The sequence below is a fragment of the Myotis daubentonii genome, chromosome 1, assembly GCF_963259705.1.
Source record: "Myotis daubentonii chromosome 1, mMyoDau2.1, whole genome shotgun sequence".
NCBI lineage: Eukaryota > Metazoa > Chordata > Mammalia > Chiroptera > Vespertilionidae > Myotis > Myotis daubentonii.
The window spans coordinates 74872763-74886538 of NC_081840.1; the positions used below are offsets into that span (position 1 = coordinate 74872763).

Sequence of the window (13776 nt, forward strand, 5' to 3'; positions counted from 1 at the left end):
CAGTTCATAAACTTCTTTTCCAAAATCCTAGAAACAATCTGTCCTCGGCTAATTGCATGTACTGTATATTTTTGTCTCGTTTTTTCCTACTTATTTATGCCCAGATTATAATACCCCCCAAAAGAAGACAGGTTGAGAGTAGATGCCTGTGTTACAAGTTTAAAATTTGAAGGAAATGTAGTACACCTTTACAGTGATTTTCTATGAATGAGGAGCTTTATCATTTTGAACACACTATCCTAATAAATCTACTACATTTGGGGTGGTATGAAAGCCATCACTAATATACTAGTATATTAGTGCACTAATAATGCTTATTGACAGACTACATATCCAGGGTACATAAGAGACAATGAATGTCTCTGGAGAAGGAAATAGGGGACTGAGAGTTGTTGGTAGGCAAAGAAAATTTCACTATGTACACTTTTGAATTTATTGTTATGTACATGTATTAGTTACTCAAAAATAAGCATAATTTTTAAATTAAAAAATTACTTACTTCCACATAGACTCTTTCTGAAAGAGACACAAGACACCTGCAACAATAACTGCTTCCAGAAACGGGGATCCAGTGGCTGGGAGACAGGTGCCTTTTCCGTACCTTTTGAATTTGTACCATGTGAATATATTAAACTTTTTAATAATAAGTAACTATTTTAAAAGTTGCATGTAATAGTCCTAAAAAAATTTCTCTTTATTGTTTAGTTTTAATTATAGCTTACTTGTACTCCAGACTGAGTCTGTGAATCTACAGGAAGAAACAAAAGTTCAAGGCAGAGCTTGGCTGGCTTGTCTCAGTGACTGAGTGTGGACCAGGAGGTCATGGTTCAATTCGTGGTCAGGGCACATGCCTGGGTTGTGTGCTTGATCCCTAGTGGGGGGCATGTAGCAAGCAGCTGATCAATGATTCTTTCACATCTACCTTTCTCTCTCTCTCTCTCTCTCTCTCTCTCTCTCTCTCTCTCTCTCTCTCTCTCTCTCCTTCCTTTCTCTCTCTGAAATCAATAAAAATATATATTTTTAAAAACTGTGTATGGAAGAAAAATACTTTGTACTGTAATCTGTAAAATCTGTGTGATTACTATAAAATAGGGAGGGACATTTTAAAACTTTATTCATTTTAGAGAGAGAGAGAGGAAAGAGAGAGACATCACTTTGTTGTTTCACTCATTTATGCATTCATTGGTTGATTCTTGTATGTGCCCTGAACTGGGATGGAACCTGCAACCTTGGCATATTGGGATTATGTTCAAACCAATTGAGCTACCCAGCCAGAGTTTAAAACTTTTAAGTCAGGATTTTTTTTAAAATATATATTTTATTGATTTTTTACAGCGAGGAAGGGAGAGGGATAGAAAGTTAGAAACATCGATGAGAGAGGAACATAGATCAGCTGCCTCCTGCACACCCCCCACTGGGGATATGCCCGCAACCAAGGTACATGCCCTTGACTGGAATCGAACCCGGGACCCTTCAGTCCGCAGGCCGACGCTCTATCCACTGAGCCAAACCGGTCAGGGCTTAAGTCAGGATTTTTAATCCTCTTTCTCAGACAAGTGGTCTTTGGCACCAATTCAATGCCAACAGGAATCCCCAATTTGGGGTGTGGTAAAGAAGGAAACTTTATTCAGTGCAAAACAGCTCAATTGTAATTGAGCATGGCACAGCTGTGAGGTAGTCCTGGGGCCAGGTGGTCCTGGAGCCAGGCCCCTCTCCAGCTAGACAGCTCTCTCTCCTCCGTTCCTAGTCAGCTCTGCTCTGTGCCCATCTGCTGTGGCCTGTGCTGGTCTGCTCCACTCTGCTCTGGGGAGACATCTTCTGTTTCAGCTCTGGTCAGGGGAAAGTACTAGAGCTAAGTCTTCAGTATTTAGTGGAAAGGAAAGTGCACTTTAGACTCTAAACCGCCAGAGGCCCCTCCCTCCCCCCCCTGCTGACCCCACCCCCCCATAGCTCCCCCAACCCCCCCCCATCAAGGGCGGGGCCAGCTGGCCAACCTCCTGTGTCCCCTCTCCCCAGCCAGCCAGGCCCAATGGGCCAGATCAGGGCAGGCCACCAGACCCCACCCGTGCACAAATTGGTGCACCAGGCCTCTAGTAAGATATATAAATGTCAAATCACTATTTGTACATCTGAAACTAATATATTGTATGTCAACTAAACTTTAATAAAATATTTTTGAAGAGATTTTAGTCTATACTCCTAAATTGCTTTCTATTCAATTATGTAAAGCAAGGGGTATTTACTCCCCTTTCTATAATGACTAAATATTTAAAAATCATCAAATTTGCCCTGGCCTGTGTTGCTAAGTGGTTAGAGAGTTGGCCCTGGGACTAAAGGGTCATGGGTTTGATTCCCAGTCAAGGGCACATACCTGAGTTGTAGGTTCATTCCCTGGCCCACTGGGGGCCCACGCAGGAGATAACCAATCTATGTGTCTCTCTCACATCAATATTTCTCTCTCTCTCTCCCTCCCTTCTTTCAGCTTTCTAAAAGGTCAACGGAAAAAAATATCTTTGGGTGAGGATTAACAACAACAACAAAAAATCCTCAAATTATTTCAGTATGATTTATTACCTAAAAATCAATGGGATTTGACATTTAGTATAATTTCATTATAATTCTCCCCAAACCAATACAAATAAATCACAAAACTTGATAGTTACAAAAGGCTTACTGAATAATCAAATTCAATCCATTTTACAGATATAGAAACAAAAGCCCAGAAAGTTTTTTTTTTGTTTTTTTTTTATTTTATTGGTTTTTTACAGAGAGGAAGGGAGAGGGATAGAGAGTCAGAAACATCGATGAGAGAGAAACATCGACCAGCTGCCTCCTGCACACCTCCCACTGGGGATGTGCCCGCAACCCATGTACATGCCCTTGACCGGAATCGAACCCGGGACCCTTCAGTCCGCAGGCCGACGCTCTATCCACTGAGCCAAACCGGTTTCGGCAAAAGCCCAGAAAGTTTAAACTCAAACGTGCATAACCAAAAAGGCCATAATTAGAACCGAGACATTCTATCTCCCCAACCAGTATGATTTCAAGTCTTGCCTCTAATAGGACATAGTTACTGAAAGTGTCCTTCAAATTTCTTTTGTGGTCTATACTTTAAATAAGTTATCTGTCAAAAATGCTCACTATTTAATAAAGGAAAACAGAGAATACATTTTTTAAAGTATTTTAGCCCTAACTGGTGTGACTCAGTTGGTTGAAGACTGGTCCCATTCACCAAACGGTGGCAGGTTCAATTACCGGTCAGTGCACATACCCAGGTTTTGATTCCATCCCCAGTCGGGGTGAGTGCTAGAGGCAACAGAAGTTTCTCCTTCTCTCATGAGCTCTCTCTCTCTCTCTCTCTCTCTCTCTCTCTCTCTCTCTCTCTCTCTCATCTCCCTTGCTCTCTAAAATCAATTTTAAATTTTTTAAAGTATCTTAATTAATATAACCTCTTGAGATTAATATATTGTAAGTTTTCTATGATAGAAGTGCATTACTAAATAAGTAAACCCAAGCCCTAGCCGGTTTGGATCAGTGGATAGAATGTCAACCTCAGACTGAAGGGTCCCAGGTTTGATTCCAGTCAAGGGCACATGCCCAGGTTGCAGGCTCAATCCCCACTAGGAGGAACGCAGGAGTCAGCCAATCAATGATTCTCTCTCATCATTGATGTTTCTATCTCTCCCTCTCCCTGCCTCTCTGAAATCAATAAAAATATATTTAATAAAAAATAATAAATAAACCCAAGACAACAGCTGACAAAACAGTAAAGGAATAATTTTATTTTTAAATAAATGGCAAAAACTCAACTTTACAAAATAACTTTACCAATGTAAATTATTTTTAAATAGAAATAAGAACTGATCATATGTACATCAAATTATACTCTCATTTACTGAATGAGCACATACATTCCAAACAAGTTAATGCAAGGGCAAATATGTAAATATATAGGAATAAATGTATACACCCAAATAACAAACTACAGACATACATTACCATTTCCTGAGAACTAAATCTTCTCATAAATATACTGGAAAATACAGCAAAATATCAATATAAAGGAACATGCATATACATATATGCATAAATACCAAACTCCAAAATGACATGCTGACATATAACACAGGTGCTTTTATACATATGCATAAACATATAGCTCAGTCAGAAACTCCCAGACAGAAACAAACTGTGATCTACAAAGCACCTTATAATATTATAACCTTCCTACTACTGGTAAAAACTCAACAGTTGACAATGAAATTGAGTTTAATAAAATGCTCATGCTTTAAATAATCCAAACAGAAAAAGGAACCAGACTCTAAAGCCACTCCTCATTGCCACTCAATTTCTTAAAAATTGAATATGTGAAGACAACTTCAAAACTTAGTAGCACAGGGAGGTTGGTGACTCCTATCTAGAATAAAGATTATTTGATAAATGAAATCACTAAAAGTGAACAGAGAAACATTTTGTAAAGTGCATTAAATTCTTTTTACTTTAAAGGCCCTGCTAGAGACTTGCTGCTGCTCTAATTCACGACTTGGAGATGCAAAACTAAAAAAGTTGTTGCTGGGTTCAGGTGCTGTGGGAGAACCCATAAAAAATGGTCTGAACTGAAAATCTCCGTCTCCACCACCCTGGTTTTGAACTGGTGTACTGTCCAAAGGAAACTTGGATTTGTTCCCTAGGGGGGAAAGAAGGGGAAAACTTAAGCATCTATTTACTTACAAATTTTTAAAACCAAAAAGACAAAATTCATTCAATAAATATTTTAACAGAACTCAATTCATACAAGACAAATAAAATATAAACCTAATGTTAAATAAAGAAAAGGACCATGATGGTCCCCATCCCTCCCCCCTGACCACAGTATAAATACTGTACCTTCTTCTGTGATGCAATTTCCAATTACAGCCATGACCTCATCACCAAAAGTAATTTGACACAATGAAATACATTTTTAGCCTTGACTGATGTGACTCAGTTGGTTAAAGCATTGCCCTGTTCACCAAAAGTTCATGGATTTGATTCCCGGAGGGCACATACCTACGTTGTGGGTTCAATCCCCAGTTGTCAGGGCACTTATAGGAGGCAACTGATATCTACCTACCTATCTATCTATCTATCTCCTTCCCTCCCGCCCTCTCTAAAAATCAATTTAACAAATAATAATAATAATTAATTAATTAATGGAAGCTAATATTATTATTATTATTACTGCAACTAAATAGCTTTTCCTTTAAAGTAGCAATTTGTGAAATTTTATTTTGAAGATATTTACTTTCTGTTCAAATTGAAGCTGTAACTTAAACATAAACTAATATAATAGATAAAAGATAATAGATAAATGATGTACAGAATGAGACATGGATGAAGAATCTAGAGCAGCCGTGGGCAAACTATGGCCCGTTTGAAATGAATAAAACTAAAAAAAAAGACCGTACCCTTTTATGTAATGATGTTTACTTTGAATTTATATTAGGTCACACAAACACTCCATCCATGCTTTTGTTCCGGCCCTCCGGTCCAGTTTAAGAACCCATTGTGGCCCTCGAGTCAAAAAGTTTGCCCACCCCTGATCTAGAGCCTATCACCATTCTCAGCCTTTGGAGTCTCTACTAACTACTTGGAGCCATGCAGAACACAATGTGAAAAATCACTGATTTAAAGAACAAATATTAGGTAATTATATGTCCTTCCTTACCTAATGGGAAGCCAAAAATACCAGAATTGGAAATCATGGATGGTTCAAAGTTACCTTCCTGATTAGCAATAGTGATGTTTCGTAGCCTAAGGTTATCATAGAGGCCTTGGAGCTTTTGATACTGACGATTCCGCTCCATAAGTTTTTCAGAGATGTCACTGAACTTTTTCTTGTATTCTTCTAGCACTTTCTTCATTGAGGTGACCTCTCCTTTCATAGAGGTCAATTCTACATCCTTGCTCTGTATTTGCTGAGTATATATCTTCTCCATCTGCTTCATATGACCCTCAGCTTTGCTGAATTTGTATTCTTGATAGAGACGCTCCTGATGTACCTGTCCCAAGAGAGGAGAAAAAAAGATTTTTAAAGTAATAAATATAAACTTATATATTGTAAAACTTTACAAATGCAAAAAGAAAAGAAAGATGATTATCCTGGGGTATTATTAACATTTAGAACCATGTTAAGAAGTAATCGGGGTGTACAATAGGATGATTATTATAGAAAGTAATATGTTATGTAACTAAATGCATAAAAAAATCTGGAGGAATACTATCACACCACTACCATTACACCTACAAAAGAAGTAAGCATTTGTCTAACTTTTACAAATGAAATGTAGTCCAAAAATTTTTTGTATGCATGCATATAAACATAACCAATGGATGCAAGACATAGGGGATGGGGGTTGAGGGCATGTACCGGGGGGGAAGGGGAGGCTGGGGAAAGGTCAATGGGGGAAAAAAAGGAGACATATGTACTACTATTTGTAATACTTTAAACAATAAAATAAAATTTAAAAAATTATATTGGGATTAGGGGTGGGAGGGGGAGGAAGGGGGAATGATGATGCTTTTTTGTTAAACTAGAAGGAATATACTATATCTACTAATAAAAACTATTATTTATTGAAAAATAAACAAATTTTTAAAAAGAAATATAATCTGCCCTAGCCTGTTTGACTCAGTGGATAGATCGTTGGCCTGCAGACTGAAGGGTCCCAGGTTTGATTCAGGTCAAGGGCACATGCCTGGGTTGAGGGCTTGATCCCCAGTAGAGGGTGTGTAGGAGGCAGCTGTTCAATGGTTCTCTTTCATCATTGATGTTTCTATCTCTCTCCCCCTCTCCCTTCCTCTCTGAAATCAATAAAAATGTTTTTTTAAAAAAAGAAATATAATCCTATGTTTTAAGTAAATCATAGTGCAAAGAACAGATTATAAGATAGCCCCCAATTATTCCTGTCTCTTGGTATTTACTAGTGTATTCCCTTCCTTGAGTGTGGATGGGAGACCTGTAACTAAAACACAGAAAAAAATCACAAGATGTCACTTCATGAGAATATAAGATCTGTCTTGTTAGTACACTCTCTCTTGTTGGCTTTGTGAAAGCATGCAGCCATACTGGGAAGGCCAACAAGGCAAGTAACTGAGAGGAGACTCTGGGCAATAGCCAGCAATATACTTAGGTCACAGTGAATCTACTCATAGATTTTATACCTTTCACAAAATTAACTCAAAATGGATCACAGACCTGAATGTAAAATATAAAATTCCTACAAGATAACATAGGGGAAAATCTAAATGACCTTGGGTTTGGTGGTGACTTTTTACTAGTATATATAACACCAAAGACAAAATGTACAAAAGAATTGATAAGCTAGACTTCATTAAAATTAAAATTTTCTGATCTGTGAAAGACAATGTCAAGAGAATAAAAGATAAGCCACAGACTAATCTATATATATAAAAGCCTAAGTGACTGAAGGACTGAATGACCAAACGACTGGTCAACCGGTTGCTATGATGTGCACTGACCACCAGGGGGCAGATGCTCAATGCAGGAGCTGCCTCCTGGTGGTCAGTGTGCTCCCACAGCCAATCTACCTATACCCAATTGGTAAGTCGAAAGTATGGAGAACCAAGTACCCTCATATACTTCTTAATAGAACACACTGATATAACCTAATTTGAGGGCAATTTAGCCCAGCCAGCGTGGCTCAGTGGTTGAGCATCGATCTGTGAACCAGGAGGTCATTGTTTGATTCCCAGTCAGGGTGCATTCCTGGGTTGCGGGCTCAACCCCTGATGTGGGGCCCTGCAGGAGGCAGCCAATCAATGATTCTCTCTCATCATTGATGTTTCCATCTCTCTCTCTCCCTCTGCCTTCCTCTCTGAAATCAATAAAAATATTTTTTAAGCCCTAGCTCATGGACTGAAGATCCCAGGTTAGATTCTGGTCAGGATCATGTACTTCGGTTACTGGCTCTATCTCTGGCCCTGGTTGGGGTGCGTGCAAGAGGCAACCAATTGATGTGTCTCTTTGACATCGATGTTTCTCTCTCTGTCTCCCTTCCCTTCCACTCTCTCTAAAAATCAATAGAAAAATATCCTCTGGTGCCCAGCTGGTGTGGCTCAGTGGTTGAGTGTTGACCTATGAACCATGATTCCCAATAGGGAATGTGCAGGGGGCAGCCAATCAATGATTCTCATCATTGATGTTTCTAGCTCTCTCTCCCTCTCACTACCTCTCTGAAATCAATAAAAATATTTTTTTAAAAAAGAAAAATATCCTTGGGTGAGAATTAACAACAAAAAAATGTGTAAATTGTTTAAATACTGCAATTTAAAGAACACTGAAATTGATTTATCTAGCCCTAACCAGTTTGGCTCAGTGGATAGAATGTCGGCCTGCGGACTGAATGGTCCCAGGTTCGATTCCGGCCAAGGGCATATACCTTGGTTGTGGGCACATCCCCAGTGGGGAATGTGCAGGAGGCAGCTGATCGATGTTTCTAACTCTCTATCCCTCTCCCTTCCTCTCTGTAAAAAATCAATAAAATACATTTTTTTAAAAGAAATTGATTTATCTATCTTCAGGAATTTAATCTTAGCAAATAATTAAAGACATGAATTTGATATTAATAATGCTCATCAAAGCATTTTTAGTAACTTGGAAATAAATTATGATACAATGCAATCATTAAAATAATTACATAATGCTTACTTTAAAAATATTTAATAAAATATTCATAATAGGCATAATATATCATCAACTTTAACTGGCCATAAAAACAGTATGTGTGGTATTATCCTTTTTTTGTAAAGACAAAAATGTATATTTATATATAAAATACATATTTATACACATAAAAGTAGTAATACACAAAATATCAACAATAATTATCTCTGAGTGATGGAATTATGGTTTTTTAAATTGTTCTTTCTTCTGAATTTTCAACAAATATATTAGTTTTAAAGAAAAAATGTATTAAAAAGAAAGTTTTCCATACATTAAAAAAAAATAAATACAAACACAAGTGAAGGAAAAACATTAGAAACTTCTACATATACCTCAAATCATACTCTCCAAAGAAACTAGCCTAAGCACCAACCTGGTATGTCCAGAAGGCCAGTGCTCGGGAGCTAATGTCCAACACAATCTCTGGTCGAAGTCCTGCCAGTACCATGGCTTTATATTCCTCTGATGGACTGAGTTCTGTACGGACAATATCTAGTTTTCCAGAAAGGGTACTGTTGCAAGCTGGGCAGATAGCTGGCGAACGACTAAACTCACCGCTGCCATGCTGATCACAGAAAATGTGAGAGCAGGCAGTGACCCACGCATAACCAGAGAGCTTGATGCGACACTTTCGATAATTACAAAGCAGCATGTCGTCACACAAAGACATAATATACAGTGAGGTCCCAGATTCTGAAATGAATCCTAATAAGCAGGAAGTGAAAAGGTCAAATAAATCAAATTGCAGTGAAAATGAAATAACAAATAAAGAAACCATGTTTTAATTTTATAATAATGTACATTTATGTTTTTGCATTTATTACATTTAATATATTGTGTTGATTTTAATCACTTAACCATATTAATTGTGCTCCTTTGTGCAAACCACTACAAAGGCCTTGAAAAAAATTTAATGGAAAAGTTAAGACACAGGTGGTTCCAAATTTTAGTAAAATGAAAAATAGTATGTACCTGGGGGAAAAGTTTACAAAGTACAAATAAAAAATTAAATTAGTGCTTATTGTCATTCCTTAACACATACACAAAAATCCCAATTTATTACCCATTCTTAGTTTGCTAGGATATTTCAGTATTACTTCTCACACTCGGTAGGCAGGAAAGTCCAGGAACTGACCTCAGCCATCCTTTAGTGCAAAGTACTCTGAGGTTTTTCATATACGCTGATTTCTCAGGTTCTTCACCTACAGAGTCGTAGTGACCTGACACTATTAAATGGAAACTAACCTCATCCACCCAAGTGATGGACCATTGTGAAGCACGAAAAACTGCGTAAACGCAGGTATGTTTATCATGAGATCAACATTCGCCGGTTATAAATCCTATTCCATGCTACGCCTCCATTTAAAACATCTGTACAACTAAATATACTCTTAAGTTACTTTTCAATACAGTGTTCACTCTTGTTGGAATTTTACTAACCCGCACAGGGCAGCAATCTTCTGGATACACTAAAATAAGTAATAAACTGTAAAAACAACAACAATAATAATAATACAGCAATTAGACGCCAAGAAAAAATGTTCACATTTCTCCCGTGACAAATACTGTCAAGAATGCTGCATTGGGCCCTGCCGGTTTGGCTCAGTGGTTAGGGCGTGGTTTCTCCCCCACCCCCCACCCCCCCACACACACCCCGAAGGGTCCGGGTGGGATTCTGGCCAAGGGCTCGTGCCTCGGTTGCAGGCTCCATCCCGCCCCAGTGTGGGGCGTGGGGGAGGCAGCCCATCTCTCTCACACCGATGTCTCTCTCTGTCTCTCCCCTCCCTTCCAGTCTCCCTAATAATCAATGGACAAATATTAACAACAACAAATGTTGCATTGGTCACAGGGTAGACAAGGACACTGACACTCTGCCCTCAGCGTGAGTCTCCACAGGTGTACGGCAGGCCAGGCTGCCGCGGTCAGGAGGCCTGTTTTCCCTCCGCAGGGTAATGGGCAGCGGGGAAGCAGAAGAGCTGGGAACAGTCTCGAAGCCGAGACCGTTCTGGAAGAGCGAGAGGCACAGATAGTACCAGCTTCTCTACGAGATGCGGAAAGAGCCAATTTAGCGAGCTGGCCAGTGTTCAAGGGCCAACTTTTTGAGATTTGGATTCACAGAAACATCACTCAGAAATTCTCGGCCGACTTTCCGCGCTGGACACAGAAAATAATTCTAATGACCTACCTAAGCTGAGGCGACACAAGAAGAGAAAAAAGCGCGGGAAAACGCGGTTCTCTCCACCATGCCAGCACACGAAAGCATTCGTTGCGCGCGTCGCCACTACAGCCGAGAGCGCATGCGCAGAGGCGCCCAGAGCGCATGCGCAGAGCCGCCCCCGGAGCCTGCCGGGAATTCCAGCCGCTCAGGCTGCTGGGACCTGCCCGCTGTGACACCGACTTGGGCCACGCACCCACTAGGCATGCCTGTCTCAGGCGCGGTGAGGCCACAATTCCCACTGAGCTTGGTCTAGGTTTCCGACTTGGGAGCCCTACTGTCGTCGAGTGTCCTTTAGTGCCCTCGACCAGCCCCGAGTCCCATCCTGGGGTAACATTTGATGCCAGGCTCCTGAGGGTAAGAGCAGGGGGGCGCCAGTTGAGAAGCACAGGGCCGCCTCTGAGTAGGTGTTTATCCAGGGAAAATAGGGGGGTGCCCATTGGGCAGCACAGGCTTTCTTAGTTTCAGAAAAAATTACCCCAAATCGTGATACCTAAAACTGGACAGCTATCACTTACGCATTGAGGTAGATTCTGCCATTTTATTTTTTGTCCGTCTTGAAATAGACGTATTTCCAGCTTTCACACATCCTCTATATACGGTAGACTTAAATAGAATTTTCCTTGGTTGAGAGTCCACATTATGCACATTCATTACAACGCTTGAAATGAGGCAATAGGATCAGGCACCATAGGTGTTTTTGAGGTGATCTGCCCGTGTACTCTCCTGGATCTGCTTGTGGTTTTTAAAGTGTATACCCGTCGGGCCCTAATGTTTTTACCTGTTACTTTCTCTTTTCTGCTACGATTTTTTGCTCAATGCGTGTATTAGAATTCCTATTAGAAGTTAAGCTGGGGAGAGGTTGAGGGGTCCCCCTTATATAAGCCTTAACACTGTCTTTTGTAGCCACCTTCCCAGGTGATGTGACTCCACTGTGAATCTGTGACACACAATCCAATGAATCAGCAACAAAATGGACACCAAGTCCTGCAAACCCTTTACGGGTTGTGAATGTTACTAAATCTCCTTCGGACAAAAACCTGTCCTAATAAAACTTCCTACTAGTTTTTTGTTTTATTTTTTTTGCAACTTGTTCACAGTAACTGGAAAGGCTTATCTTGGCCTTTGTATGCATTTCAATGTCTATCTTCTGAGAATTTACAGAGATAATTCTAGTGGTACAAATTGGATGGAAAAAATAAATGTAGCCCTTAACTTCTATTTTGGCAATCTGAGCCTTTTGTGCATTTTCTGGATTTGACTATGCCAAATGTAGAAATAAATACAAAAGGATACAGTGTCTTTTAAAGTTATAAAACATAAAGCAATCAAATTCCACCAGCACAAGTACCTAACGTTGTAATCCTAGCCATTACCTTTGTTCTGCAATATCCCTTCCTACTTCGTTGAGATCCCACAGATTTCCCAAACCTAGTGTCCCCCACACCATTGTTTCCAACTTCCAACCCATTTGGCTAAAAGCCTGTGTGAGTTATTATATTATCTCTCAGTGTATATAGTATGGGAGCTACAAAGTCTTAATATCACAGAAGTCTGGAACACTAAGAACTAAACTGGTTCTTGGTAATATTGTCCTGTTCTCACAGCGTAAATTCTTCCCTGGATTATTTCTAGGATGCTCTGGAGATGAGACCACTAAAATCAAGGCAGAGATACAGAGACCCATTCACCAAAGTTTTGTAAATATTGTTTTTTATTATTAAACATCAAGCATATAAAAATATATGAATGACCACTTTTCTCACATTTGCTATTTAAATGAACACATTATATACAATTTTCGGCACACCTATATACATCTCAGTCCCATTTTCTTCATACCTCTCCAGAGGTAAAACCCGATTTTGGTGTTTATCATTCTCATATGTGTTTTTAGTATGTGTACACATTAGTCTTTGTTTTCATGATCTAAAATGATCTTATAGCACATATCACTAGGCCATTTTAACTCATTTTTGAAATGTAGTCAATACACAGTTTGTATTAACAGCTAAATATACACATATACCACCATTTATCCATTTTCTAATGGACATAGGTTCCTAAGTTTTACAATAAAAAACAATACTGAAATGAACTTTTAGTACATGTCTTCTTGAGTATACAGGCCAAGAATTCCTATAGAATGTAATACCCACAGACAGGGTTAGTGTATAAGCATTTTCAAGAAATCTAGTTGTTGCCCTAACCGGTTTGGCTCAGTGGCTAGAGCGTTGGCCTGCAGACTGAAGGTTCGATTCCAGTCAGGGGCATGTGCCTTGGTTGCGGGCACATCCCCAGTGTGGGGTGTGCAGGGGCCAGCTGATCTATGTTTCTCTCTTTGATGTTTCTAACTCTTCCTTCCTCTCTGTAAAAACATCAATTATATATATATATATATATATATATATATATATATATATATATATATATATATATATATAAAAGAAATCTAGTTGTTGCCAAACCATTCTCCAAAATATAAATTTCTTTGCCATCAGCGAAGATGAGATCCTATTGTTCCAGACCCATCAACTTGTGAAAGTGTCAGGTTTTTTGTTTCAACATTGGCCGATCTGATGGCAGTGAAATGGTATCTCAATGTTTTAATTTGTAACTCTTTACTAGTGAGATTAAACATCTTTTCAAGGTCCTCATCTGTGACTTGCCCACTCATATTATTTGATCATTTTCTTGATTTATATGGAATCTTCTGTCAGTTACATGGCACGCAAACATAAGTTTGAATTTTACTATACACAAATCAGTCATTCCTTTTGTACTTTTATCTATCCCAATGTTATATTCTTTGCTTTTCTATAATTTTAAAGTTTGA

General features: G+C 39.1%; 1 protein-coding gene across 1 annotated transcript; it reads right to left on the reverse strand.

Annotated features, from left to right (window-relative positions):
- Nucleotides 1-3875: 3875 nt before the first annotated feature.
- On the reverse strand, nt 3876-9404 carry CCNB1IP1 (cyclin B1 interacting protein 1). Its single transcript, XM_059677507.1, has 3 exons — nt 9099-9404; nt 5708-6041; nt 3876-4687 (listed from the first exon to the last, which is right to left on the reverse strand). Exons 1-3 carry the CDS (start codon nt 9393-9395, stop codon nt 4485-4487), a joined length of 834 nt encoding a protein of 277 aa, XP_059533490.1. The 5' UTR covers nt 9396-9404; the 3' UTR covers nt 3876-4484.
- Nucleotides 9405-13776: the final 4372 nt, after the last annotated feature.